The sequence below is a fragment of the Microtus pennsylvanicus genome, chromosome 4 (assembly GCF_037038515.1).
Source record: "Microtus pennsylvanicus isolate mMicPen1 chromosome 4, mMicPen1.hap1, whole genome shotgun sequence".
Lineage (NCBI taxonomy): Eukaryota > Metazoa > Chordata > Mammalia > Rodentia > Cricetidae > Microtus > Microtus pennsylvanicus.
The window spans coordinates 33,816,344-33,843,745 of NC_134582.1; the positions used below are offsets into that span (position 1 = coordinate 33,816,344).

At 41.5% G+C, this 27,402-nt stretch overlaps 1 protein-coding gene and 1 pseudogene across 1 annotated transcript in view; both read right to left on the minus strand.

The window, feature by feature from the left end:
• The window catches only part of Hsd17b4 (hydroxysteroid 17-beta dehydrogenase 4), a 67,714-nt gene that overhangs the window by 33,323 nt on the left and 6,989 nt on the right, over positions 1–27,402 (minus strand). Inside the window, exons 3-11 of the mRNA XM_075968679.1 lie at positions 19,753–19,860; positions 19,047–19,106; positions 16,551–16,572; positions 16,410–16,456; positions 13,403–13,487; positions 11,605–11,792; positions 5,615–5,706; positions 2,075–2,099; positions 168–296 (exon numbers count right to left, since the gene is read on the minus strand). Of these exons, the coding sequence (XP_075824794.1) occupies positions 168–296; positions 2,075–2,099; positions 5,615–5,706; positions 11,605–11,792; positions 13,403–13,487; positions 16,410–16,456; positions 16,551–16,572; positions 19,047–19,106; positions 19,753–19,860 (756 nt within the window). The remainder of the gene's footprint in view (positions 1–167; positions 297–2,074; positions 2,100–5,614; positions 5,707–11,604; positions 11,793–13,402; positions 13,488–16,409; positions 16,457–16,550; positions 16,573–19,046; positions 19,107–19,752; positions 19,861–27,402) is intronic.
• LOC142847719 (small ribosomal subunit protein uS2 pseudogene) lies at positions 14,779–15,722 on the minus strand (annotated as a pseudogene).

A 27,402-nucleotide genomic window follows, 5' to 3' on the forward strand; every position in this document is an offset into this window, starting at 1 on the left:
CAAACTGCCTATGAAGACTCTTAGTACCTAGTGGAGCAGAAACCACGTATGTTCTCAACACCTAAGTATCTGCTTCGGCACAGTCAAAACAGACGAACTGCATACGGAAAAGACAACTTGTTGCCTCTCCTTCCTGGCCAAGAAGACCAAAGAACTTGGGACTGTACCTTGAATGGTCCGCGGCTTGCTGGCATTGCTGAAGTCACAGATCTTCTCCCAGTTGTCCCTCACTGCCTCAGGAGTCATGGGCTGATTCCTCTGCCTAACAGTGGCTCCGAGGGTCCGCTCCCAGCGCACTAGTTATGGAAACAAAACTAAGACACTGTGCACATAGCTTGAAGGACACAACATAAGACGCTTGAGAGCCATCTTCAAGAAAAAGGAAAATCCTAAAGGAAAGTCATGCTGGCTTCTGACGAGCTCTACCAAAACCCTTTGAAGATATTTTTCTTTAAAGGCCCGTTAGCAGAAATGTCAGGTTTTTAGAGAAAGATCTGCAGCTGAAGGACAGAGGGACACGGATAGGCACAAAGCATAAGAACATAAATGGATGAAGATGCTGTAGCAAGACCTACCGCTTTGCATGCTAAGTTAAATAGCACAAAATTAGAAATATCTGAAACTGAAGAGAAACTTCTCTAATTCTGTCAGGAACTGCTAATAGCATTGTCTCCAGCTGAACCTGGAGACGCAGTTCCTCGCAGTCACACCGACGGCAGATCGCTTAGCACAAGACAGTCCACTTTCCTTGTTTGTGGATGAAGACTGGCCAGACAAGGCCTGCTGCTGCTGCACACTGAGAACCAGAGTGACAGCAAACAGGTTCCAGCTACAGATCCTGGACTCCACAGCTACCAACAACTCCCCTCCAACCATCCTTGGCTCGCCCTCCATTCCCACAGCCTCACCAGAACCTTGCAGGGTCACAAGAAGTCCTACCGCTCTTGAGTTCTCTTGAGAAATTGAACACTGTTTTCTGTTTTAAACATCCATAGCAGTAACTAACTACTATAACATTTGAACATGATGGTGGACACCGGTGACCACTCAGTGTACAACATCTTAAAGGAAAGAAAACGACAGACACCAGTTTCTAGAGTTTTTCCCTCCTGTAAAAAGGGTCCATATGTAGTGTAGCTGTTACTGCAACCCTTACCTTGCTGTTTTAAATGTTATTTAAATGCTGTTAAGATAACCAAATGCTTAAGAAATATAAGTTACTTTGTGGTTAACTGATGGAAGTTATTAATGCATATATATACACACATACATACCTATATGTAGATATTTAGATATACTCTATAATATGTGAAAGTGTCCTTCATTGATACCAATCTTCTAAATAATTCTATGATTAATTATGATATCAGCAAACAAGTAAAAGCAAGCTGAGATTCTGAATTTTCCACTTTTTGGTTTTATTTTGCTTTGTTTTTCAAGACAATGTTTCTCCATGTAGCCCTGGCTATCCTGGAACTTACTCTGTAAACCAGATCCACCTGCCTCTGCCTCCCAAGTGCTGGGGAAAGGAGTGCGCCATCATGCCCGGCAAGTTTTCACATTTTTTAACACTATAAAGCAACTACTATATTTGAAACTTAGAAGATTTAAGAAAGAAAGTATCAAGGGTGAAGCCAAATGAATTTCCTGTGGGGAAACAATTCCCACACATCAGCTGCAGCTTCTGTCCCTGAAAGCTCTCCCCTGTGCTCTTACTTGCTCCTGACATCTTCCATTCTAAAAAGAAGAGAATTACATGAGAGAATTGGGAGATCTGCTTATCCATCTAGAACAGGCTCCTCCCACTTTTCAGACAGGCCAAATCTCTGTTCAGATTAAACAGCAGGAAGCATGTGTGATAATATCAACAAAAAGGAACTACAGTATCTGAAGAGAATAAGGTAAACCCAGTGCTACCTATAGGGATAGCAGACAGGTCCTTAAAAACACAAGAGGCTGGCAGAATAATTCCCATGTTTTAGTACCTTTAGCTGGAACAGTATTCTAGTCTGAGTATAAGCAGGTTATAAAATGAAAAAGAATTATCACAAGCAAAAACACAACAGAGACTTACATTTTCCAATCCAGCCTGCTCCAACCTAACAAAAAGAAGGGAAAAAAATATCATCTAATATAAATCATTAAGAGACTGTTTTGATTATGATTAATACTAGGATGCTAGAGGACAATGATAGCTCTGCACAAAGCCCCGGCTCCATCAAAGCAGAAGCCTGCAGCAAGCAATGCTGTGGGTGGGGATGCAAGAGGCTGAGATAAGGCAAGGGACCACATTCCAATTTCTGCATTATATTAGAAGTCATTCCAGTAAACCTTAAGGGGGACAAGTATCTGATTAAAGAAACTCATACCTGCACACACTACTATTGGCCAGAACTTACTGGAATTCCTCACACATAACAGAAGAAACACATTAGTAGCAGACACCTTAATGGAGCTAGATCCAACATTAAGACTTCTCATCACCTTTTGCCTTTGCTATGTATGGTGATTTGAATAGGTATAAGTCCCATAGACTCATGTGTTTGAATTCTTGACCCATAGGGAGTGACACCATTAGGAGGTGTGACCTTGTTTGTGGAAGTATATTATTGTAGGTGTGGGTTTTGAGGTCCTTTTTTTTTTTTTTTGAGATTTGTTCATTTATTATGTATATAGTGTTCTGCCTGAAGGCCAGAAGAGGGCACCAGATCTCATTATAGTTGGTTGTGAGCCACCATGTGGTTGCTGGGAATTGAAATCAGAACCTCTGGAAAAGCAACCAGTGAGTGCTCTTAACCTCTGAGCCATCTCTCCAGTCCCACGGTTTGAAGTCTTATATGCTCAAGCTACACCCAGTGTGGCACATGGCACACAGTCTCCTTTTGCTGCCTGAAGATCAAGATGTACATCAGCTATCTCTCCAGCACCATGTCTGCCTGCATGCAGCCAGGTTTTCTGCCATGATGACAATGGACTGAACCTCTGAAACTGTAAACCAGTCCCAATTATGTGTTTTCCTTTATAAGAGTTGCCATGGTCATGGTGTCTCTTCACAGTAAAAACCCTAACTAGGACAATATGCTCACATCTTTTATAATATATCCAATTAATAGTGGATTGATCAGCTTCAGTTTTGACCACAGGCAAAGGCAATGGATGGGGAATTGGAGAAATAGACAAATTTTCAAGAAGGCAACTTAAAACTTTCAAACATCAGCCTTTCAATGAACAATCCTCAAACATTCTGTCACTGGTTACTTAAAAGCATGCCAGCACAGAGCACTCTTCTGACTGACCCAAAGCTTTAAAGTAAACAATATGGCTAGATATTTCCTCCTAAACATTCATTCTAAATTTGGAACCACATGGAATCACCTTAGCTAACATCAAAATCAAAGCCAACATAACAAAAGATGGTTATTTTCCTCTGCTAAGACAGCACATATTTCCTGCTCAAGGTTCAAGTCATTCTGGGCAAAACACAGTTTCCATGGTCCATCTCAGCAAACACTATGAGCCCTTCTCAGAACAGCTGGCTCTTTGCTCTTTCTCTACTGGCCTGACTTGCTGCGCTTGCCAAGCGTACTTCATTTCTGGACTTCTATATCATTAGAATCTTACTAACCCTTTCCTCTGGTTGCCCTTTAGATATTTGGAAGGTGTTCAAGGGTAAGCTTTTCTAACTTCAGACCACCTAACCTCACTTGAGCAATTTGGTAACAACATCACCTTTAGCCATATTGTGAGTAAAGTAACAAACTACAGGGGCCAAAATATCTGCACCAGCTGAACCAATCTCATCTCCCACCAGCAACTCCAGGAATCCATCAGATCTGAGCAAAGCATACCTTCGAGTTTAAATTCAGATTATTTCATATATTTCCTACTATATTTTTCAATTGTATACATCAAACGTTACTCATTAAAAAATGTCCGCACATAGTAAAAGAAAGTAACAACATAAATTTTTATATGCATGCATGATCTCAGCCATATGAGTACAGAGATGAAGATTTATATAAAATATCCCATCTGAAAGAACAGTCTATGTAAAATGTATATCAAATAGAAGACTGGAAGGAGATATTGGAAAATTCATAGCAGATCTCAGGACAGTAATAATGCATGGTTTTTATTCTCTCCTATTCACATTCTTATTTAAGATTTCTGCACAGATGATATATTATTTTGTGTAGTTAATAATAATGTAATTATAAGGAAATAAGTAATATTTTGATTCCTAGCTAGGTAGAAAGAGGCCAGATCAAATTTCAAATTTTAAGTGGCTCAATATCATTAAATTTTTCTATTCTGTAAAATTAAGAATGCAAAGTTCCTTCTACATCTAATTTCTGTAATTTACACTTAGTTGGTATAATTAGAAAGGTGGATGTATATAACTTCACTCAAATATATGAGACCTTTCCTCCTTAAATCATTCATCAGCTTTTAATTCAAATGAAATTGGCTAATAATATATTAGTTCAAACCTAGGCAGGTTCTTATGCTCCTACGAAGCATTTTTAATTCTATAGTCTATATACTATGGGTTCATTACTGTTAGGGTAAAGGGATGTCTAACATAGAATGCCTTGGCTAAAATAAGGAGATCAATCACAAATGGATATAAAAATATGTAAATTAACTGGGTCTGGTGGTGCACACTATAATCCTGCCTACCTGAGCAGCTGGGACAGGAAGATCTCAAGTTCAAGGCCAACCTGGGGTAAGTACTAAGTTAAAGGTCAGCCTAGGTGAGACCCTGTCTAAAAATAAAAATATAAACATAAGAGAGCTGAGATGCTGACCGAGCCCTTGCCTTCTACAAAGCTCTAATCCAGTCTGCAGCAGCACAAATGGTTCCAACAAATGGTGGACTGTGCATCATTTTATTTTGACAATATTCATGGAGAGCTACAAAATAGGGAAAACTAGAAGAGCTTACTGCTGAACTCTAAATAAACAAGCTGTATTTACTGCTCTGTTACACACAAACATCATTTATAACTAAATTGGAGGAAGGAAACACTAGGCTCTCATGCGGGTTTTAAATGGTGTGCAGTTTTCACAAAGACCCCAAGAAGACTAAATTCTTCAGGGTTAATTTACCCCACAACCCTGCGAGCCAGCCAGTGCTAGGCCAAGTGTTCAAATTCTGGCCTAGCTGACTCTAAACATCTGTTTTATCATTTATCATTCATCTTCTTAAATCAATGAGATTTTCTATATTTTACTAAACACATCAAATCAGCCACATTGCAACTAGGAAAAAATATTAAAAATGAACAGCTTTGAAAAAGAGTTTGTAATGATAATGTCATTTTCTAAAACAATAGATCCACACTTGCCCGTGTAAAACAAGGTCTTGCTATGTAGGCTCGTATCCTCCTGCCTCGGCCTCCAGAGTGCTGGATAAAAGAGTAATAGTACATACCACCTTTCCCAGCTTGACACTTGTTCCTTAACAACATATACACAATATGTGACAAGCCAAATGTTACAACTACAACAGATTTTTTCTAGGTGTAAGCATTTGGGAAATACTAATATACAGTCTTTTTAAAATTTAATTACATAAACGAGGCTTTAGAAGAAATACAAAGTTTCACAGTACCTCAAATAAGCTACCATTTTCCTCACAGCTCTCATGGCAAAGCCAAAGGACCAGAGGGGCCACATAATCTGGCTTCAGGGCTTCAATAATGTCTGAAATAATACAAAAACATCAATAAGCAAGAGTACAAACAGGTTTCATACATCATTTTACTTTCTGAAAATATTATATATAAATAATCAAACTTTTTAAACAAATATGATAAAATTTTATGTAGATAATTCATCTAAGTTTAAAAGCTTTTAGAGATTTTTCATCCCAACTGAGAAAAACCTAACATACTCCCAAGTTTCTCCAATCACAGGCATAATGTGTGCCTTTCAACAGGCAAGCACTGTTGATAAAAATAAAACAAAAATGGACAATCTTAGGTACCACTCACTCTCAAAGGAGATCAAAGGGTTATAAACTAGAAAGGAAGAAGTCAACCATTTGCTATTTGCACAGGATATGAGAGTATATATAGGGATCCCAAAAATTCTACAAGGGAACTCCTATAGCTGATAAACACCTTTAGTGAAGTGACTGGATATAAGATTAACAAACACACAAAAAAAATTAGTAGCCCTCCTATAGGCAAACGATAAACAGGCTGAGAAATCAGAAAAACAATGCCCTTCATAATAGCTACAAATAATATAAAATATTTTGGTTTAACTTTAACCAAGTGAAAGACCTGTATGACAAAAACTTCAAGTCTTTGAAGAAAGAAATTGGACAAGACATCAGAAGATGGAAAGATCTCCCAAGCTCATGATCAGTAGGATTAACAGTAAAAATGGCCATCCTACAAAAAGCAATCTACAAATTCAACACAATTCCAATTAAAATCCCAACACAATTCTTTAAAAACTTTGAAAGAACAATACTCAAATTCACATGGAAAAATCAAAAAAAACAAGATAGCTACAACAATCCTGTACAATGAAGGAACTTCCAGAGGTATCACCATCCCAGATTTCAGGCTTTACTACAAGGCTATAATAATAAAAACCTCACCGTACTGGCATAAAAACAATTGGGTGGATCAATGGAATCAAATTGAAGACTCAGACGTAAATCTACACACCTATGGACACCTAATTTTTGACAAAGAAGCCAAATTTATAAAGAATGAAAGAAAGCATCTTCATCACTTCCCAACCTTTTGGCTAAGATCAAGTGAAGAAAACATTTTCAACAAATGGTGCTGGCATAACTGGATATCGGCATGTGGAAGAATACAAACAGATCCATACCTATCACCCTGCACAAAACTTAAGCCCAAATGGATCAAAGACCTCAACATAAATCCAGATACACTGAACCCCATAGAAGAGAAAGTGGGAAAAATCCTTGAAGGCATTGGAATAGGAGACAATTTCCTAAACAGAACATGAATAGTGCAGATACTAAGATGGACAATTAATAAATGGGACTTCATGAAACTGAAAAGCTTCTGTAAGGGAAAGAACATTGTCAATTGGACAAAACAGCAGCCTACAGAATGGAAAAAGATCTTCACTATCCCCACATCTGTCAGAGAGCTGATCGCCAAAAAATGTAAAGAAATCGAGAAACTAGACATCAACAAATCAAATAATCCAAGTTTAAAAATGGGGTATAGATCTAAACAGAGAATTCAACAGAAGAATCCCAAATGGCTAAAAAAATGTTTAAAGAAATGTTTTAACATTTAAAGGAATGTTCAGCATCCTTAGCGATCAGGGAAATGCAAATCAAAACAACTCTGAGGTTCCTTCTTATACCTATCAGAATGGCAAAGACCAAAATTACAAGTGACAGCTCATGCTGGAGAGGATATGGAGCAAAGGGAACACTCCTCCATTGATGGGAGGAATGCAAACTTGTATAGCCACTTGAAAATCAATATAGTGGTTTTTCAGAAAATTGAGAACCAATCTACCTCAAGACCCAGCTAGGACCGGGTCTGAATGAGCATGTGATCATACTGGACTCTCTGATTGTGGCTGACAATGGGGACTGACTGAGAAGCCATTGATAAAGGCACCGGGACTTGTTTTTACAGCATGTTCTGGCTTTTTGGGACCCTAGTCTATATGGATGCACAGCTCTCTAGGCCTGGATGTAGCAGGGAGGGCCTTGGACTTCCCACAGGGCAGGGTTCCCTGCCCTCTCTCAAGCAGGGTGGGAGAGGGAGGAGGGGGTGTGGGAGTGGGAGGGGATTGGGAGGAATGGAAAAATAAAAAAAATAAAAATAAAAAGACCCAGCTATACCATTCTTGGGCATATACCCAAACAATGCTTAATTATACCACAGGGCACTTACTTCACTATGTTCATAGAAGTGTTTTTCATAACAGCCAGACAAAGAAACAACCTAGATGTCCCTCAACTGAAGAATGGATAAAGAAAATATGGTATATTTACACAATGGAGTATTACTCAGCTGTTAAAAACTACGGCATCGTGAAATTCGAAGGCAAATGGATAGAACTAGAAAAAATTCATCCTGAGTGAGGTAACCCAGACCCAGAAAGACAAACATGGTGTGTACTTACTTATAAGTGGATATTAGCTGTAAAGGATAAGCAAGCTACAATCCAAAGACCAAGAGAAGCTAGGTAACAAGGAGGCTCAAGGGGGACACTCAGATCTTCCTGAAAAGGGGAAACAGAAGAGATTTCGTGGTGGACGGGGGGCAGGCAGGGATAGGACCATGAGGGATCAGGTGGGAGTGGGGGAGGAGAGAGTACTGAAAGAGTTGAATAGAAAGGGGGGTCATTCCGGGGTACAATGGAAACTCCCAGGAACATACAAGGGTGATCCCAGCTAGGACTCTTAGCAAAAGCGGATACACAGCCTAAACTGGCCACCTCCTGTGATCAGGCAAGACTGCCAATGGAAGGATTGGGACACCAACCCAGTCACATAACCTTTGACATATAGTCTATCCTGCCTATGGGATTTGCAGGGATAAGGGTGACACAGAGGTTGTGGGAGTGTCTAATCAATGACTGGTCCAGCCTGAAACCCATGCCATGTGAGTGAACCCACCCTTGACACTGCCTGGAGAGCCAGGATCCACAGGCTGGATGGCCCAGAGACCCAGGATAGAAGCAAACATGACTGTAAAAAAAAAAATGTCAATGTAATGATGCCTAATGATATTCTGCCATAGTCATGGATTGGTACCTAGCCCAATAGTCATCAGAGAGCCTTCATACAAATGCAGAGACCCATAGTCAAACACTAGGCTGAGTTCAGAGAATCCTGAAGAGAGGGAGGAAGGATTGTATAAGGCAGAGGAGTCAAGGACATTACAGGAAAACCCACAGAATCAACTAACCTGGGCTCACAGTAGCCCACAAAGACTGAACAACAACAGAGAGCTTGCATGGGACAGACCCTCTGCATGTAGGTGACAGTAGTGTAGCTTGGTCTTCTTGTGGGACTCCCAGTAGTGGGAGCAGGGGCTATCTCTGACTTTCGCATGGCTTTTGGGACCCTATTCCTCATACTGGGTCATCGTGCCCAGCCTTAATACAAGGTGAGGTACTTAGTCTTACTACAGTTTGATATGCCATGTTTTGTTGATATCTACAGGAGGTCTGGCCTTTTCCGAATAGAAATGGAGGAGTGGATGGTGGTAAAGGTAGAGGGGAGATGGGGGACTGGGAGGAGAGCAGAGTTGGAAAACTGTGGCCAGGATGTAAAAGACAGACAGACAGACAGATAGAATGAACATACCTTGTTGTAGAATATTATTTTAGGATATGTTACATTGGTTTATGCTATGAAACATTTGTTTAATGATGCAAAGATGTGTTGCATTCCTTTATGTTGTATTTGTTTAACTCTGTGAAGCTGTGATTTTTTTTTTTTTTTTGCCTATCTAAAATACCTGATTGATCTAACAAACAGCTAAGCGGCCAATAGCTGGACAAAGAAAGGACAGGTGGGGCTGGCAGGCAGAGAGAATAAATAGGAGAAAATGGAGGATCAAGAAGAAAGGAACGAGAAGAGAACAAGAAGAGGAGGATACTAGGGACCAGCCACCCATCTATCCATCCACTCAGACACCCAGACACTCAGCCAGAGAGTAAGATTGAAAGTAAGATACACAGAAGAAAAGGAAATGCCCAGAGGCAACAGGTAGATGGAATAATTTAAGAAAAGCTTGCAAGAGGCAACCTACTGACTGGGAGAAGATCTTCACCAACCCCGCAACAGACAAAGGTCTGATCTCCAAAATATATAGAGAATTCAGGAAACTAGACTTTAAAATGCTAATTAACCCAATTAAAAAATGGGGCACTGAACTGAACAGAGGAATTCTCAGCAGAGGAAGTTCAAATGGCCAAAAGACACTTAAGGTCATGCTCAACCTCCTTAGCAATCAGGGAAATACAAATCAAAACAACTTTGAGATATCATCTTACACCCGTCAGAATGGCTAAAATAAAAAACTCCAATGATAGCCTTTGCTGGAGAGGCTGTGGAGGAAGGGGTACCCTCATCCATTGCTGGTGGGAATGCAATCTTGTGCAACCACTTTGGAAATCAGTGTTTGGGTTTCTCAGGAAATTCGGGATCAACCTACCCCTGGACCCAGCAATACCACTCCTGGGAATATACCCAAGAGATGCCCTATCATATGACAAGAGCATTTGTTCAACCATGTTCATAGCAGTATTATTTGTAATAGCCAGAACCTGGAAACAACCTAGATGCCCCTCAATGGAAGAATGGATGAAGAAAGTGTGGAATATCTATACATTAGAGTACTACGCTGCGGTAAAAAACAATGACTTCTCAAATTTTGCATGTAAATGGATGGAAATAGAAAACACTATTCTGAGTGAGGTAACCCAGACCCAAAAAGATGAATATGGGATGTACTCACTCATAATTGGTTTCTAGCCATAAATAAGGGTCACGGAGTCTACAATTGGTGATCCTAAAGAAGCTAAGTAAGAAGGTGAACCAAAGGAAGAGGCCAAGATAAAAAACACTGATGACAACTTTTATGCTGGAGAGGATGTGGGGTGAAGGGAACACTCCTGCATTGCTGGTGGGAGTGCAAACTGGTGCAGCACCTTTGGATGTCAGTATTGTGATTTCTCAGAAAATTAGAAAACAATCTACCTCAAGACCCAACAATACCACTTTTGGGTATATACCCAAAGGATGCTCAATAATACCACAAGGACATGTGCTCAACTATGTTCATAGCAGCATTATTTGTCATAGCCAGAATCTGAAAACAACCTAAATTCCCCTCAACCAAAGAATGGATAAAGAAAATGTGGTACATTTACACAATGGAGTACTACACAGCAATAAAAAATGACACCATGAAATTTGCAGGCAAATGGATGGATCTAGAAAACATCATATTGAGTGAGGTAACCCAGACCCAGAAAGACAAATATAATATGTACTCATTCATATGTGGCTTGTAGACATAAAGCAAAGGAAAAAAAAAACCAACCTACAGTCTAAAACCCCAGACAACCTAGACAACAAAGAGGACCCTAAGATCTACATGGATCTACATAGGAAGGAGAAGAAGACAAGATCTCCTGAGTAAATTGGGAATGTGTGGGTCCCAGGAGAGGGTAGAAAGGGAAAACGGAGTATGGGAGGGGGCGGAGATAAATGTATAGCTCAATAAAAACAAATCAAAAAGAAAAAAGCTGGCAAGAAACAAGCCAAACTAAGTCTAGGCATTTATAAGAAAAAATAAGACTCCTTGTGATTTATTTGTGTATTACACTGTCTACAAAAATATATATCGATGTCCACCTAACAACACAGAGAAAAAGGAGGAAGGTTCATTTCTATGAGGAAATTAATGGTCACTTTTCAGACTTTCCACTGTACTCTAAATTTTTCAACAGTAGTCATAGATTACACAAAATGCTTTTGAAATTGGAAATTTTCTTTAAATATTCAGAAAATCAGATCCTTTTGCCAAGCTTACTGCACACCCATGTGACACAAGTGCAGACCCTGAGCACACTCACCTTCCGGCATCACAGTCTGTGTCATTCGGGACCCCGCACTGGGGGCAATGGTGTTACAGTGAATGTTGCTCTTCCTGCCTTCAATTGCCAGAGTGTTGCAGAGGCCCAGAATGCCCAGCTTTGCAGCACTATAATTTGCCTGGCCGAAGTTGCCATATATGCCAGAAGCTGAGGAAGTCATGATGATCCTAAAAGAAAGCAACCCCTCAGCATCATCTCTCCCGTGGTTTGCTAACACTGACACCCGACCTCATTCCTGATGCTGTGGAGTCTGTCAAAGGCAACTCTACAAACCATCCTTCACTTCTCACAGCTGTGATTCCTATAGTTACAGTACTGTTGATATAAATGTGATGCTTCAAAACTCAACTACAGGATTTAAGTGCATAGAAAGGATCTCTGGTCAGAGCCAAGTGAATTTAAATATAGAAATGTTTATATATTATCTATAAAAACCAAAAATATTTACAAATATAAATTAGCAACATTAAATTAAAATTTTAGCAAGAAATAATATACTTGTAATTCTCATCACTTGTCTGCTCAGTTTCTGAATAATTCTAAACGCCATCTTATAACCTAACCCACCCTCACTCAACTTAGAACATAAAAAATAAATCACACCATTTACTTTCAGAACTGTCAAGATCATGATAAAACAGAGGTCTCAGAAAAATTTAGCATTAATACCAACTGCTCCTATAAGTGTCTGAAGCCTAAATTGCAGGGCTGAGTATCAGAGTAGACAGTACAAATGGACCCACATCGAGTTATACTTAAGCAGGAATACACGGGAGTCCTGTTGCCAAGAGTTCACGAAGTCTAACCCATGGTGTGCTAGCACAGAAGAAATGGCAACTCATCTCTGTCTAACTGGTTACTGGGCACAACAAATAACATTGTGGTTAAGAGCAAATCTTCAGTGTCTACACAGCTTTCTATTATTGTTGTGTGCAGTTTCCTACAAAACTAAACATCTTCCATCTTGAAAGGAAGCACTTTAAGTCACACAATGATTACAGAGGTGAAATAACAGGATGTTCTGAGGAGAGGTAAAAAAAATCACACAATGATTACAGAGGTGAAATAACAGGATGTTCTGAGGAGAGGTCAAAAAAGCATTCCATGCTGCCATGATGCTGGGAAGCTCATTAAGTAAACTACTCAACAACTTCAGGAAGTCCCTGAAACCAACAAGATTCACTAACCTTTCTCTCCCCAAGGGTATAAGAAGTAGTAAAGACAGTTGCTAAAAGACACTCTCAACCTAGCTGAGCTGACTGGAAGAGGCTCAAATCCACTGAGACACCTGGAATGTCACTCCCCAACCTGTTGGATGTCCTGCAGGCTGTTCAGTGAGCTCCCGATATCCAGCTTTTGTGAGCTGTCACCATGCTAAGGTGTTGTTTTGGTGACACAGTTGTCTTGAGTCATTTATGCTCCTCTTGGTGGCCATCACCCCTACTCCTTATTTTGTTTTGTTTTGCTGAGCTGAACTCTGGTGGTTTCTGTACTTCTGGTCTATTGTTGGCTCTCTATCTGGGATGAATAGACATTGATTCACAATTCATATCCCCAAAAGTAGTGTCACACAACAAAAGTGATAAAGGCTCATGGGAAATGTATTAAAACTAAAGCGCACATGGTAAAAGAAAAACACAGACCTAGTGAGTGTGCACTGTCCAGCACTTTAGAGCCTGCACGTACGTGAGAATACTTGCCCCAGGACCAGACAACTGTTTAAGAGCACTTGGTGCAAACACCTCCAGTCCCCTCTGGTGACTTCAGATAACTCTACCTTCCATATTTCTGTTTCTTCATATGATCCCACGCTGCCCGGGTCACTTGGAAGGAGCCCCGCAAATGAACTCTATGAATTATATCTAAAATGGAAATTATTTTCTATATATTTTGTCAAAAGTTAAGTATGCCTCAGAATGAGCTTATATAAACATATTAGACTTGTACACATTTACACAAACATATCATTTTATATCCAGCATTTATAGCCACCTACTGTCATATTCAGATAACCACTTTTGCTTTTGTCAAAATTATACAACCAATCAGTAATTCATACCCATACCTGTGAACTTTTCCTATAACTTATAAAATTATTGTAATCCTTGTATATATCTAAGCATAACGCTATACTTAATTAATGACCATTCAAGATAAAAATCTATTACTATAACCTGCATGGGCAGGGAGACAGTTCAGTTGGTTTTTTTACATCTCTACCTGAATGTATACCAGGCAAGACAAACTTACCAAAGCAAATTCTGACTACCCTCCCCTAAGTAAGCACGTGTAGGGATTCAGCTCAGCTGGCAAAGTGTTGTCACATATGCACGAGACCCTGGGTGAGAGTCCCAGAAGTCAAGGGAGAAGTTAGACATGGAGGTAAATGTGTGTAGTTTCAGTGGAGGGAGGCGAAGAAGGTCATGGGCCTTCCTACCCAGCCAGTCTAGCCTAACGATGCGCTCCAGACCAATGAGAGGCCCTGGCTCAAAGGAGGTAGGTGGCATTTCTGAAGATGATAATCCAGCATTGTCTCTGGCATATAAATGCCACAAATTCACATGAACTAATATACGTGCATTAAAAGCAAATATCTAAATAAATAATACCCATGAATTTTACATATATAACTTGTACAAGAAATAACAAAACATAGTTAGACCACACTGCTCATCATCGGGGAATATTTATAAAATACTCACTGTTATCTCTATTTTTGTCATGATTTTCAAATGAGTTAGAGGGGTCTACTTTCAACGACTTAAATCCAGTGAGCCAACCATTTGGGAACACTTTAGAGAAACAACTCTAGATTGAGTGTTGTCTTGGTTTTGACCATTCTTACCTATTTGGGTTCACTCTGGAACCCCAAAAAAATGTTTTTATACAAATATAGATGAAAGGGAAGGTAAATGCAAAACCAAGACTAGAAAAGCGGGTGAAGGGTTGGAGGACTGAGTAGGGTGGAATCTCTTCAGTTAGACGGCAAAGCTCCACATGCTAGCCAATCTTCTCTTTCTCAGCTTTCCTTTCCAAACTGTCCCAAGGAAAAGGGACTAAAAGCTTTCCTTTGTTTAATAATTCTGGGTCACAAGGATACCATCCATGCCTCTTCCAAAAGTTCAAGGGCCAGAAGCTGAACTCTTTTTTTTTTTCAGCTTGTAGGAACTTTATTTTCCTTCCACCTTTTTTCCCTTTGCTCAGGTGACTGCAGAGGAGCTCCAACCCATTCGGTGGCCTGCGCTGTGGGAGCTGCTGACCAATCCTCAGTGGTTGGCTGGGCACTCCAGTCTTCAGTAGGGAACTGCTGGATGGGCACCAAGGGCACCTCACCCCCTCAGACCAGTCAGCCACCTCTGGCTGAGCAGCAGTGAACTCAGGAGCTGGTGCGGTCCATTCGCCCTGAAACTCCTCCTTGGTCACGGCCTTCTCAGCAGCAGCCTGTTCTTCCTTCTCAATCTCCTCTGGGTCCCTGTAGAAGTAAAGATCAGACATAACCTCCCATGGGTGGTCACGGGAGATAGTGCCACGCATGCGGAGTACTTCACGGGCCAGCATCCACCACATCAGGCCCAATGAGTGAGCTCCCTTGTTGTTGCACGGGATGGCGATGTCCACCTAGCGCAGTGGTGAGTCTGTGTTACACAGGGCAATGGTGGGCAGGTTCACGTAAGACGCCTCTGTGAGGGGCTGGTGGTCAGCCCTGGGATAGGTCACCACTAGAAGCCGTGGCTCCCTGAAGGCTGCCTGGATCTGGTTAGTGAAGGTCCCGGGGGTGAAACGGCCAGCAATCGGAGTGGCTCCAGTGGCGGCAGCAAACTTCAGCACGGCTCGCTGCCCAGTGTTCCTGGAGGAGATGACGCTGACATCAGCGGGGTTCTCGATGGCAACAATAGCCCGAGCTACAAGCAGCAGCTTCTCCCAGGTCCTCTTCAGATTGATGATGTAGATGCCATTGCTTTTCCTTTCGTAGATGTACTGCTCCATCTGGAAGTCGAGGTTGGTGCCACCTAAGTGCCTGCAGCGAGGAATTTGAGGACATCCTCCTCCTTCATCTACAGGACATCAAGGGCTCCGGACATTGTGTAAGTTTCCCTTTAAGTTACGTCGGAAACCAAGAACAATGCCGTATGGACCCGTCCCGGGGCAGCGCGGAAAGGCCAGAAGCTGAACTCTTAGCAATGATGGGATCACCCCAGCTTAGCTGCTAAGCCAGCCACTGTCCCACCACCGATTTGTTTACCTGTGATGGCTGATGAAAACTACCACAGACAGGAACAGAAGAAAAATAAACTACAAATGTAATTTCATCATTGTATCAACTCAACCTTGGCAACACGGGGAAGGAAAATGAAAAATATTTCCTATTTATTAGAAACTTCAGATAAGCGTGTAGGTTTTGTTCTACTCTCCTAACATCTTTGATTTTAATTTGTAGTGCCCTGGGCTCTTCTAAATCCTGCTCTACTCCTGGGGGGCAAGAGGACAACTATATAAAACATACAAAAAAAAAAAAAGAAGTTGACAGCCTCTTAGGGAGAGAAAAGGAGAAACATTGCAAGAAACAAAACTGTTTTCCGTAACTTCTGCAAATGACTTACCTATTTTTTAACAAATGTTTAAAAATATGATACTTCTAACTATAAAAAAATCATTGTCAATAGACTAAATTCATTTATATTAACAGCAGCAAATGGCAAGTATTTCCTTAACTACATAAACACATTAAATATTAAAAAGACAATGTATAGTTCCATTCCACAGAAGCATGAGAAACAGCTTACCCCAGTCTTCATCACTTATCCTGGAGAAGGAACGGTCCCTCAGGATTCTAAAATATTAAAATAATACGTATGGTCAGAGTAAAAGGGAAAATATATAGTGATGAATACAATGGTGTGTAAAATGAAGATTAAAAAACTCACCCAGCATTGTTGACCACAATATCTACAATATAAGAAAGGTCAAAGTTACATAAACGAAAGCAATCATATTAATTTGCACCTGCTTACAACTCACATTTATTTTAAAACCTGATTTTTAAAGCCTACCCCACCCCAAGAAAAACTAAACACAACAAGAATGCTGCCAAAACAAAATTTCATAGCGATAGCCAAAATGACTAACTGCAAACAACACAATCATCATGTCGTACCTTCCTGTCAGGCCTAAGTATCTATATTTCCTTTCTTCTACCAAAATCCTTTTCACTCAGAGGGCTGGCTACACCCTCTTGAGTTCTGAGGACTCAGAATCAATATAAGCCATCTTGCACTTAACTTCAAGTCCACTCAGAAAGGTAACAGTTCTCTCCTTGCTCCTGAACAGAGAAAAGATCAAAAGTTCAGGAAGTCACTGAAGCAAACACCAGGATTCAGGCCTGCAATCCAACCACTTGAGAGGTGAGGGCCAGAGGCTCTTGAGATGAAAGCCAGCCTCGGCTACACAGCAAGTCTGAGGATAGCCTGTACTACAAGAGACCTTGTCTCAAAAAAAAAAAAAATATCCAGTCCTCCCCCAAAAAAAGAGAAGAAAAGAAAAGAAAACCACTGAAGTCAGAAACTAATGCTCTATTTGATGTCTTCATAAGTTCACGATCCAAAGCAAGGAAAGCTTTTGCAGATTCAACCACTGGAATCCTTGGCTGTCCCCATCCTCTGCCTTCACACTCTGCGGTTTCTGTCCCTGTCAAATAGCACCTGACCATGGCTCTTATGTTTGACCTAACCAAACTAGAACAAGAAGTGTGTTAAACTCAACAAGGGAGGGGCACACTCAAGTGACAAAAGGAAGTGTCGATCAGACTGAAAACACAGTTTCCTTTCCCTTTAGCGATCCATTCATTTTAGTGAGAATGTGGGGGCTAAACCAGGAGGAGGTTCCAGAAAGAGAGGAAGGACCAACAGTACACTTCTAAAATGAAGAGCCTGACTGTGCTGGGTAGTTTTATGTCAACTTGACACAAACTAAATCTGAGAGATGGAAGCCTCAATTAAGAAAATGCCTCCCCATGAGTGGTGGTGGCGCACACCTTTAATCCCAGCACTCGGGAGGCAGAGGCAGGTGGATCTCTATGAGCTCAAGGCCAGCCTGGTCTACAAGAGCTAGTTCCAGAACAGGCTCCAAAGCTACAGAGAAACCCTGTCTCGAGAAACCAAAAAGAAAGGAAGGAGAGAGGGAGGGAGGGAGGGAGGGAGGGAGGGAGGGAGGGAGGGAGGGAGGGAGAGAGAGAGAGAGAGAGAGAGAGAGAGAGAGAGAGAGAGAGAGAGAGAGCGAGCGCAAATGCCTCCCAAGATCTGGCTATAGGCAAGCCTGTGGGGCATTTCCTTAATTAGTGATTGATGGCCCACTGTAGGTGGTGCCATCCCTGGGCCTGGGTTCTATAAGAAAAGAGGCTAAGCAAGCCATGGGAAGCAAGTGAATAAGTAGAGTTCCTCCATGGCTGCTGCATCCGCTCCTGCCTCCAGGTTCCTGACCTGTTTGAGTTCCTGTCCTGACTTCCTTTGATGATATGGAAGTGTAAGCCACATAAATCCTTTCCTCTCCATCTTGCTTTTTGTTCACGGTGTTCATCACAGTAATAGAAACCCTAAGACACTTATATATATATATATTTCTTCTAAATTTATATGCTATCAAATCTTATGAACATAATTATTAAAATGAATGCACCAGGTCCATTACTGCCAAAATACTGATTTATCTCAAAAATAGTATTTAAGACTTAATTGAATTATGATTAAAAAGGGCAAAGATTTTATGCTCATAAAACTTTTTAATCATATAAGGTGCAAAAAATAAAAAAGCTAAACATATATATATATGTTATTATATACCTCACCTATTATGAAATAAAACAGGTTAAATAAAATATTTGAATTATAAGACAAACCCAAAAATGTAATTAGCAAGAGAGATTTGTTTGTTAAAGAAATGTCAATTCGAAAATATTGTATTGGGAAGCTAGGAAATGCTTTATAAGGCCATGTACCAGCTAGCTTTCATTGTCAATTCACCCACCCTATAAGCACCTGGAAGAAAGTCTCACTGAAAGATTGTCTACATTGAGTTCGCCTATGGGCAAGTCTGTGGAAGACTATCTAATTAAACTAATTGAAATGTGAAGACCTGGCCCACTACAGGTGGCACCATTCCTTAGGCAGGGTTTTCTGAACTGTGCATGGGAAATCGAGCTCAGCCCAAGCAAGCAAGGAGCATGCACGTACTCACTTCCCCTCTGCCAACCACTGCCGCCACGCCTGGTGTTTAAGCCCTGTCATGACTTCTCACAATGATGGGCTATAGCCAAGGCCTACAAATCAAAATAAATCCCTTTCTCCCCTAAGTTGTTTTTCCTAGCAGTTTTTAACCATCACAACAGAAATGGAACTTATAGAAACCACACAACCAGGAACGCTCACCTATTCTGCCGAAAGCATCCAGTGCTGTCTTCACGAGCTTCTCTCCTTCTTCAACGGAATCTGAGAAGAACGACGAGGACAAAACATCAATAGTTTTCCCACAAATCACTTTCTGTGGCTCAGGGCGCACGGCTGATACTATCACCAAACAGAATTAAACTCAAAAAAGGCACAAGCAATCAACACAGAGTCTAATATTACCAAAGAAATGTTTATGCCAGACAGTTCATTAACCAGCAAAATCAGGGTAGACTGGATGAATAAAAGATGCTTGCAAGAACTATAGCAATACTGCCCAATAAGACTGCTTATGGAAAAGGGGAGGCAGCTGACCCAGCAAAGGCTGCTCACCACTTAGCACAGTAGACTGAGAAGCCTTTAAAAGAGTACTAAGAAGAATAAAAGATGATGCGGTGGAGATATGCAAGATCTTTAGTTTAAACCAACCTGTAAGAACACAGCAATCTAAGTACCACAACCATTGATGAAATTACCTACATTAAAAGTTTAGAGATTTCTCACATATGACATAAAGTATGTTCTCAAAAGGCTTGGTAGATAGGTAGACTCTAATTTCATAGTTACAGTGTAATGCTGAGTTACGTCTCCGAGATGACTAGCGTGAGCAGTGTTCATCAGCAGAAGGAAAGCTGAGAGTAACGCTTGTCACATACCGTTGCTGGGACAGTCTATGCCTGTCACATACCGTAACTAGCCACTGCCTTCCCACCTCTCCTTCTTATTTCTTCCACGACTTTGTCTGCAGCTGAGGAGCCTTTACCAACTCCCTTGAAGTCTCCTCCTAAGTCATTCACTGCAATGCAAAAACAAGCAAACCGTTCATTTTTCACATCTTCCAAGTACATTAGATATAAAATCCAAATTATCGGTGCATCTCTTCAATCACCTGCCCACGTCCCCAGCTACGTCACCACCAATCTTACCAAGTACAAGGTAAATGTGTGTGATTAAAAGAGGCCTCTTGGCTGGGACACAGCTGTGCTGTGTGGTGCTCACCTCACGTGGGCAAGCCCAGATTCATCTCCAGCACCAAGAAAACAAAAGTTTGCAACACAAAGACGAACAGCAAATACTTAAACCCAGGCTCCGATCATGAATTCTTTACTTTCACTATGCTTTTCCGACAACCCCTTTTGAAAAAATAAAAAGGGGGGGGGATGAGGGAGGGGTGCGAAAAAAATCACTTCAGGAGTAAATATACAAGAAAACAATGCACAGGTTTCGAGAAGCTTTAGAACAAACAAAGAAGTGGGCCTTGGAGTTTCTGACTTCCTGAAAGTTAAGTGAATAACAGAAGTTTTAGCCTAAGTACTTATCCAGGCCAAAGTAACCGAGTACTAGGGACAGATGACAAACTCAACTACACAGAATTAAACATAACATGCAAGCACTAATGATACGTACAGATCAACGCCAAGTAACCTAGAAAAGCAGAATTTAAGAAAAATATTTGGAGCATTTGGAGTAGATGGCTCCTGGAAGGGGGCAGTGGGGAAGGACTTGGTTTTCTTTAAGGGGCTGGCCACTGGGAGTCTGGCCATGCTCCATTGGGTATAGGGCCAATACAAACTGAACTTTTCTTTTTCTCCTCCTCCTCTCCTTCTTCTGGGAAAGGAGGTCACAAGGGAGGGTGGGAGGTCTGACCTGGGAGGGCCTGGGAAGTGAGTGTGATCAGGGTGCATGATGTGAAATTCCCAAATCATCAATAAAAATACAATGTTTGCTGGGGGAAGAAAAGTATTTGTGGTGAAGACTGCATTGTGAATGTCATTTCTTTATGGCTGTCACATGATTTCAGCATAACCTAATAAAGTACTAATCACAATGGTGAGAAGTTACATACTACAATTATGTTTTCCAATATTGATGAGGGGTTTTTTTCTGAAGGAAAACATCCTTTTTAACTGAAGTGAGGTGATAAACGAAGGAGAGAGGAAAAAAAAGCAAACACCTAGCACACTAAAAACCGCCACAAGAAATATGTTTTCAGTTTTTTTTTCTTTTTTAAAAAAAATGAGTTTTCCAAATTTAGGCAGGGATGTTTTCCTAATCTAGTAATATTACTAATCTTGTTGAAAATGAAAACTCTCTGTAAATACACAAATAATAAACAAGTTTACACTACCCTCAAGACATGGAAAGAGGGATGATTATTCAAAATCTGAGTTCTATTAATTGTTCATTTCCATGCAATTATTTAAATGACAGAAAACAACTACTTAAAAACAATCAAAATTTAGAGACAGGCAAGAGTTTTGATGACTCTTTTTAAATTAATTTTACATTTTTAATTAAAATATAATTACATTACTTCCCCTTCCCTTTCTTCCTTCTTTAAAAAATAAAATATCACGAGAACTTCTAAGACCAAATTGACAAATACAGCATTTCAGTGTAATGAAACACTGCCCCCAAGTGGAGAAGTTAGAAAGTGCAATCAGACACAAACACTGAAGGTTGGATAATGCAGAGAAAAAGGACACTTTGCTAAAAGTACTGGAACAGTTAGTTACTCAATAGATCGCCACATTATAAAACTAAACTATCAAATTCGCTCCGTTACCAGGTCTCAATCCTGCGACCTAGAAACACCCTATTCAAGTGCTGAATGGCTGGGAAAGCAATAATTTACAAGTTTATTTGTAATCAAATATGAAAAGCATTGTCGGTACCCATACTATGTAGCAAGGCTGCCACTCCAATGCATGGTCAAAGTTCCAGATGCAATAGTAACACACCAAGCAGTTTATATTTATGTAGGTCTCCCATCCTTTAACAGTTATACACTGAGGCATTTAAGGTTCACAGTTCTTTAAAACTTCACAATAATAACTACTCCTGTGTTCAGTGATTAAAACAGTTTACACCTTAACTCAGACTAGTATAAGCAAATGTTAGTCTAGAACCAGAACTTATTGTGCTCCTCAGTCACACCCAGGTTACTTGACCTTAAAAAGAAGAATCATTTCTACTGAGAAAATCAAGCACGTTCACTTGAGGAAGACACAGAAAAAGGCTAAAACAGCCACTCCCCTCAGGTCAATGGCACGCGCAGGCAGATCATAAGAGCGGAGGATAGCATTCTCAGCTGAATCAACAAGTTTCTACAGTGTGATATATTTGTCAGTTCTCCCTTTAAAAATCCTTTTCAGGGGCCTGGGTCCCAGAATGTGCTTGTAATCCTTGCACACGGGAAACAGGAAAGAGGGCCAACAGCTTCAGAGACACCCTTCGCTACGCAGTTAATTCTAGACTAGCCTGGCTACGGCAAATCCTATCTATAAAAAAAAAAAAAGCTGGGCAGTGGTGGCGCACGCCTTTAATCCCAGCGCTCGGGAAGCAGAGGCAGGTGGATCTCTGGGAGTTAGAGACCAGCCTGGTCTACAAGAGCTAGTTCCAGGACAGGCTCCTAAGCCACAGAGAAACCCTGTCTCGAAAAACCAAAAAAAAAAAAAAAAAAAAAAAAAAAACAGCTCACACCCTGGAAGGTCTCTAGCTGGGCAGTCTACTAAGGACTGTTTTGTTCTATTTGGTTAGGTTGGGTTGGGGGTTGGTGCTCCTAAAAATCTACTCTCAAGAGTTTCAGTATATAATGGCTATATTGGAAATTCACAGATCCAGGGAATTCTAAAATACACATGGACAACACACCTCACATACATACACACTCACACAATCACATACACACACACTCACATATACACACTCACACAATCACATACACACACACTCACATATACACACTCACACAATCACATACACACACTCACACAATCACATACACACACACTCACATATACACACTCACACAATCACATACACACACTCACACAATCACATACACACACACTCACATATACACACTCACACAAACATACACACACACATACATACACACAATCACACAATCACATACACACACTCACACAGTATTCCACAATTAGCTTCACAGGTAAATTAACTAAAAGAGCCAAATTATCCAGCTGTAGTCATCTGAGAGCTGCACACAGAGAACTCCCACTTCCCACAGTTGCCCGTGCCATGGCTGTGGCTCTGGAGAACTCATAAGCGCCAGCCACTGCTCTAACTCACGTTTCTCTGAGCACTGCTGACCTCACACTTCATTCTCAGGTCCTTCGCCGCTTTGCCTGCTTAGTTCACCACACTTTGTTTGGAATATGTTTCTCAGATACATTTTTTCTTTTTCTTTTTCTTTCTTTTTTTTTTTGTTTCAATACAGGGTTTCTCTGGCTGATTAGGCTAGCTGACCACTGGGCTTTCAAAGGGCTGAAATTACGGCCACCTGGGCCATGACATCCAGCATTTTCTTCTGTCGTGACTTCTGGGAATCTAACTGAGGTAGGTCCTCAGGCTTACACAGCAAGCATTTTTACCAGCTTTGTCATCTCTCCAGAACCTGCTCACCTTTAATCTGCATAAACCATGCAAACCAAACAGACTCACTTCCCTCAGGGCCCCTTTTCCACCTCACTAAGACTTCCAACATTCTTCCTCAACCTCTCCCTCTTCAGAAAAGCACAGACCCTGGCCTTCAATTTCCTCAGGACTCTTAGTTCCCAATTCAGGTCCAGGGCTCGACCAGGAGCTCCGCGCTCTAACCCTTGGGTCTGCAGTGAACTGCGGGGTGTGCTGAGAAGTCCCTATGTCCCTTTCCTTCCTTCTACATCACTCCACGCCTAGCTCGCTGCAGCTGTCCCTAGGTGGTTGCCATCTTAAGACCTCTGCTGCTGCAGTCAGCTTCCCAAGGCAGCTGTCATGGTGTCTCAGCACCTTGCTCAAATCTGTACTAGTTTCCTGCCATTCGGTAGTCAACGCTGAAGCCGCCATGTAATCTAGGCTCACTTCAGCACTTTCACTAACCACAGGCTCTTCCCACGATAGTTTATATATAGTTTACATAGCAATTTCTTCTAACTCTCCACCCAACGAGCAAGAGTAATACTTGTTTAACTTAAAGGGCACTGCATATGTACACATGTTCACACTCATATAACATTGCAAGGACCTGTCTCCGAGTCATATCCAGTTCCTGACGATGGAGATGAATGAGTAAAGGAGATTATTACCAAGCCTGGCAACCTAGGCTCATCCCCTGGACTCTCATGGGGGAAGGAGAGAACTGACTGCTACAAGCTGTCCTCTGAATGTTACATAATGTTACATGTACATTATGGCATGTACAGCCCATCCTCCATGCCCACACATACACCAATAATAATAATATAATTTAAAATTTTGTTTTAGAAAGAATTACTTTGGGGCTGGGGATATAGCTCAATGGAAAAAGTACTTCCCCAGCTTGCATAAATTCTAAATTCAATCCCCAGCACGAGGAGAAAGGTCATTTCATCCCGCTGAGGATGGAGGTCAGAAGGAAACAGAACATGTGCATGCAGCAGGCACAGAGCCTCAAATATAATCCCTAGCATCTCCCACATCCCAAAAGAGGCATTTCATTAACTTTACAACAGCTTGGTTCCAATGGATTTTTTAACCAGCTTATATTTATGCACTGATAACTACCAAAAAGAATTTCTAAACATATGTTATTTGGGGATCACAAGGTGTCAAGGAACTCATATGAAGGCTGAAAGGAAAGAGCTTTCCTTCCACTACATAGGTCCGGGGGGGGGGGGGCTCAGTCACCAGGCTTCTCTGTCTTAAGAGTGAAGGCAAGTGGCCGGGCGATGGTGGCGCACGCCTTTAATCCCAGCACTCGGGAGGCAGAGGCAGGTGGATCTCTGTGAGTTCGAGACCAGCCTGGTCTACAGAGCTAGTTCCAGGACAGGCTCCAAAGCCACAGAGAAACTCTGTCTTGAAAAACCAAAAAAAAAAAAAAAAGAGTGAAGGCAAGACGATTAGGGGTTCAAGGGCAGACTAAGTAACCTGACAACAATACCTGTTTCAAAAGAGAGAAAAGAAAAATTAGCAAGGTATTACATATGTGTTGTGTATGTTATACATGTGTGTGTGTGTGTGTGATTTTTTTACATTCGAGAAAAACAGCTTCTACAAGGCATAGCCAATAGTTGCTGAGGACCCTGTTGAGCTTCATCTAAAGCTACATAGCTACCAGGGAACCGAGGGAAATCGGGGCTGGCTATCATATTGTTTCCAAAGTGTGATAGAAAGACAGACAGTCCTCAGGCTCAGGAAGAATCTTTTCTAGAATGGCTACAAATGTATCTGAATGCATGAAGGGCTCAGAAATGAAGAGCCACTCAGAAAGCAAAATCCTGAACTAGCTATCTGACTTGACCCTTGCTACTCCTGCTACTCAGAACAAACACTGCAGGCTAGGGAGCTACTAAACAGGATTCCCACCACCACCAGCAGCAGCAGTTCTAGTGATTAGAATGGCCAAGCCTCAAACTTATAGAGGACTGTTCTCTGTGGGGTTCCCTGCAGACTTTAGAGCAGGCAGGGAAAAAAACTTCAGAGGGAGGTAAGAATGAACTCAACTGGATTTTATTATAACTAGAGCTGGACCAGGACTTCCGAGAGTCTGGTCCAGATCATTTTCCTTTGGCCATACAATTTTGGAGAAAAGGTATTCGGATAACAATTAATTCAGCCCCATGGGTACAGCAAAGCGTGCATTGAAGCTCTTCGCAAAATACATGTGGCTTCATCTGTAAGATGGGTTCCTGCTGAAGTAGAGACAATGCTCTAGGTAAGGGTCTAGGGAGAACGACTGAGGTAAACACAATGCCTGTGGGAGTCATGACTGGCCTGGCCCTAAGATAACACTTAGGCTATAGTAAAGTACAAATGACATCTCTCATAAGGATGGGGTATAGGGCCTAAAGGCAATGCTCAAGATTTAGGGAGAATGGGCCTGGGATTAATAAAAACATAAATTCTGGGAGGTCCGGGCAGATCCTGCCTCATCAGACAGCAACGAGCACCAGTGGTAAAATGCACCACCCCTGGAATTCCAGGGGAGCAGCTCCGCACCTCATTCCACTGGAGAAGCAAACTGTGGGTGTAACTTCCCTGGCTCCTCTGGCACTTACCTGTGTGCATGAGGCCTTTCTGCCCCCTACAGTTCTCTATTTCCTTAATGGGGCCAGATGGGAAGAAGCCTGAGGCCTGAGGCCTATGTCCGAGGGAGAGTTTCTGCAATCCTAGTCCCTTTAGATGTCCTCTCATTAGCGAGGACACAGCCTTCCTGACTTAATCCTCATCAAAGAGCCACACCTCGGCACAGCTGGGACTCAGTTTCAAGACCATCAGTCAAGCTTAGCAATCCCTGTAATTGATTATCTTTGCCTCACCAAGGAGGCCAGCATTTCCTTAAAGGAGAAGAAAACTGGAAAAGAAAGACGAAGACCGATCCTTGGATCTCTTTTCCTGTTCATCTGTACCCAGTGCCTAATCAGCCCTGGCTTTAAATACTACCTACACAGGGGCGACGCTCAGATCACATATCAGAGGAGGAGCAGAGGAGCAGCACCAGCTGATTTAATACTAAATCTAACATTCTGTTTTGTTTAGGAACTGAACTGTCAGAGACCGAGAGTGCATTTGTAATGGAGACTGGTCACTCAAGAGAATAAAGAGTTGAAGGCTATCCTTGACCAATGATTGAATTCCAGGCCAGCCTGGGCTACATGTAGCAGTGAGAGAGAGAAAGAAAATAAAGAAAGGAAATCAGCTTTTCAACATAGACCTGGCCTCCATCTCAGAATGCTGCTCCCACTGCCTACTGCAAATCTAACAGCGATGTCTGCTGCCTGCCAGTTTGCTCCTCCGCCACCCTCCCCTGACTTGGGAAATGGACACATTTAGTTTTTCAGATGCTCAACTCAAAAACCTAGAATCATCCTTAACGTTCCTTCCCTTTCATTGCACACATAACCATTCAACAAACCCCACCCTACCTACGTTCAGAATACACCCAGAGTTCAACCTCCATTCCAAACACCCTTTCTTTTTTTTTTTTCGTTTTTCGAGACAGGGTTTCTCTGTGGTTTTGGAGCCTGTCTTGGAACTAGGCTGGCATTGAACTCCCAGAGATCCGCCTGCCTCTGCCTCCCGAGTGCTGGGATTAAAGGCGTGCATCACCACTGCTCTGTGTTCCAAACACCCTTTCTAGACCACTAACGTTTCCTGCATGGATTTATGGTATGCTTTTCATGACCAAAACCAATTACCTAAAGCAGGCTATTTAGGTAGAAACAAGAGCTTGATTAGTACAATGCTTGCTAGCATGCACAAAGCCCTGGGTTCTAGAGTACCTGTACCACAAACACCAGGCAAGAAGGCACACATTTGTAATTTCAGCGTGTGGGAGTGGAGGCAGGAAGATCAG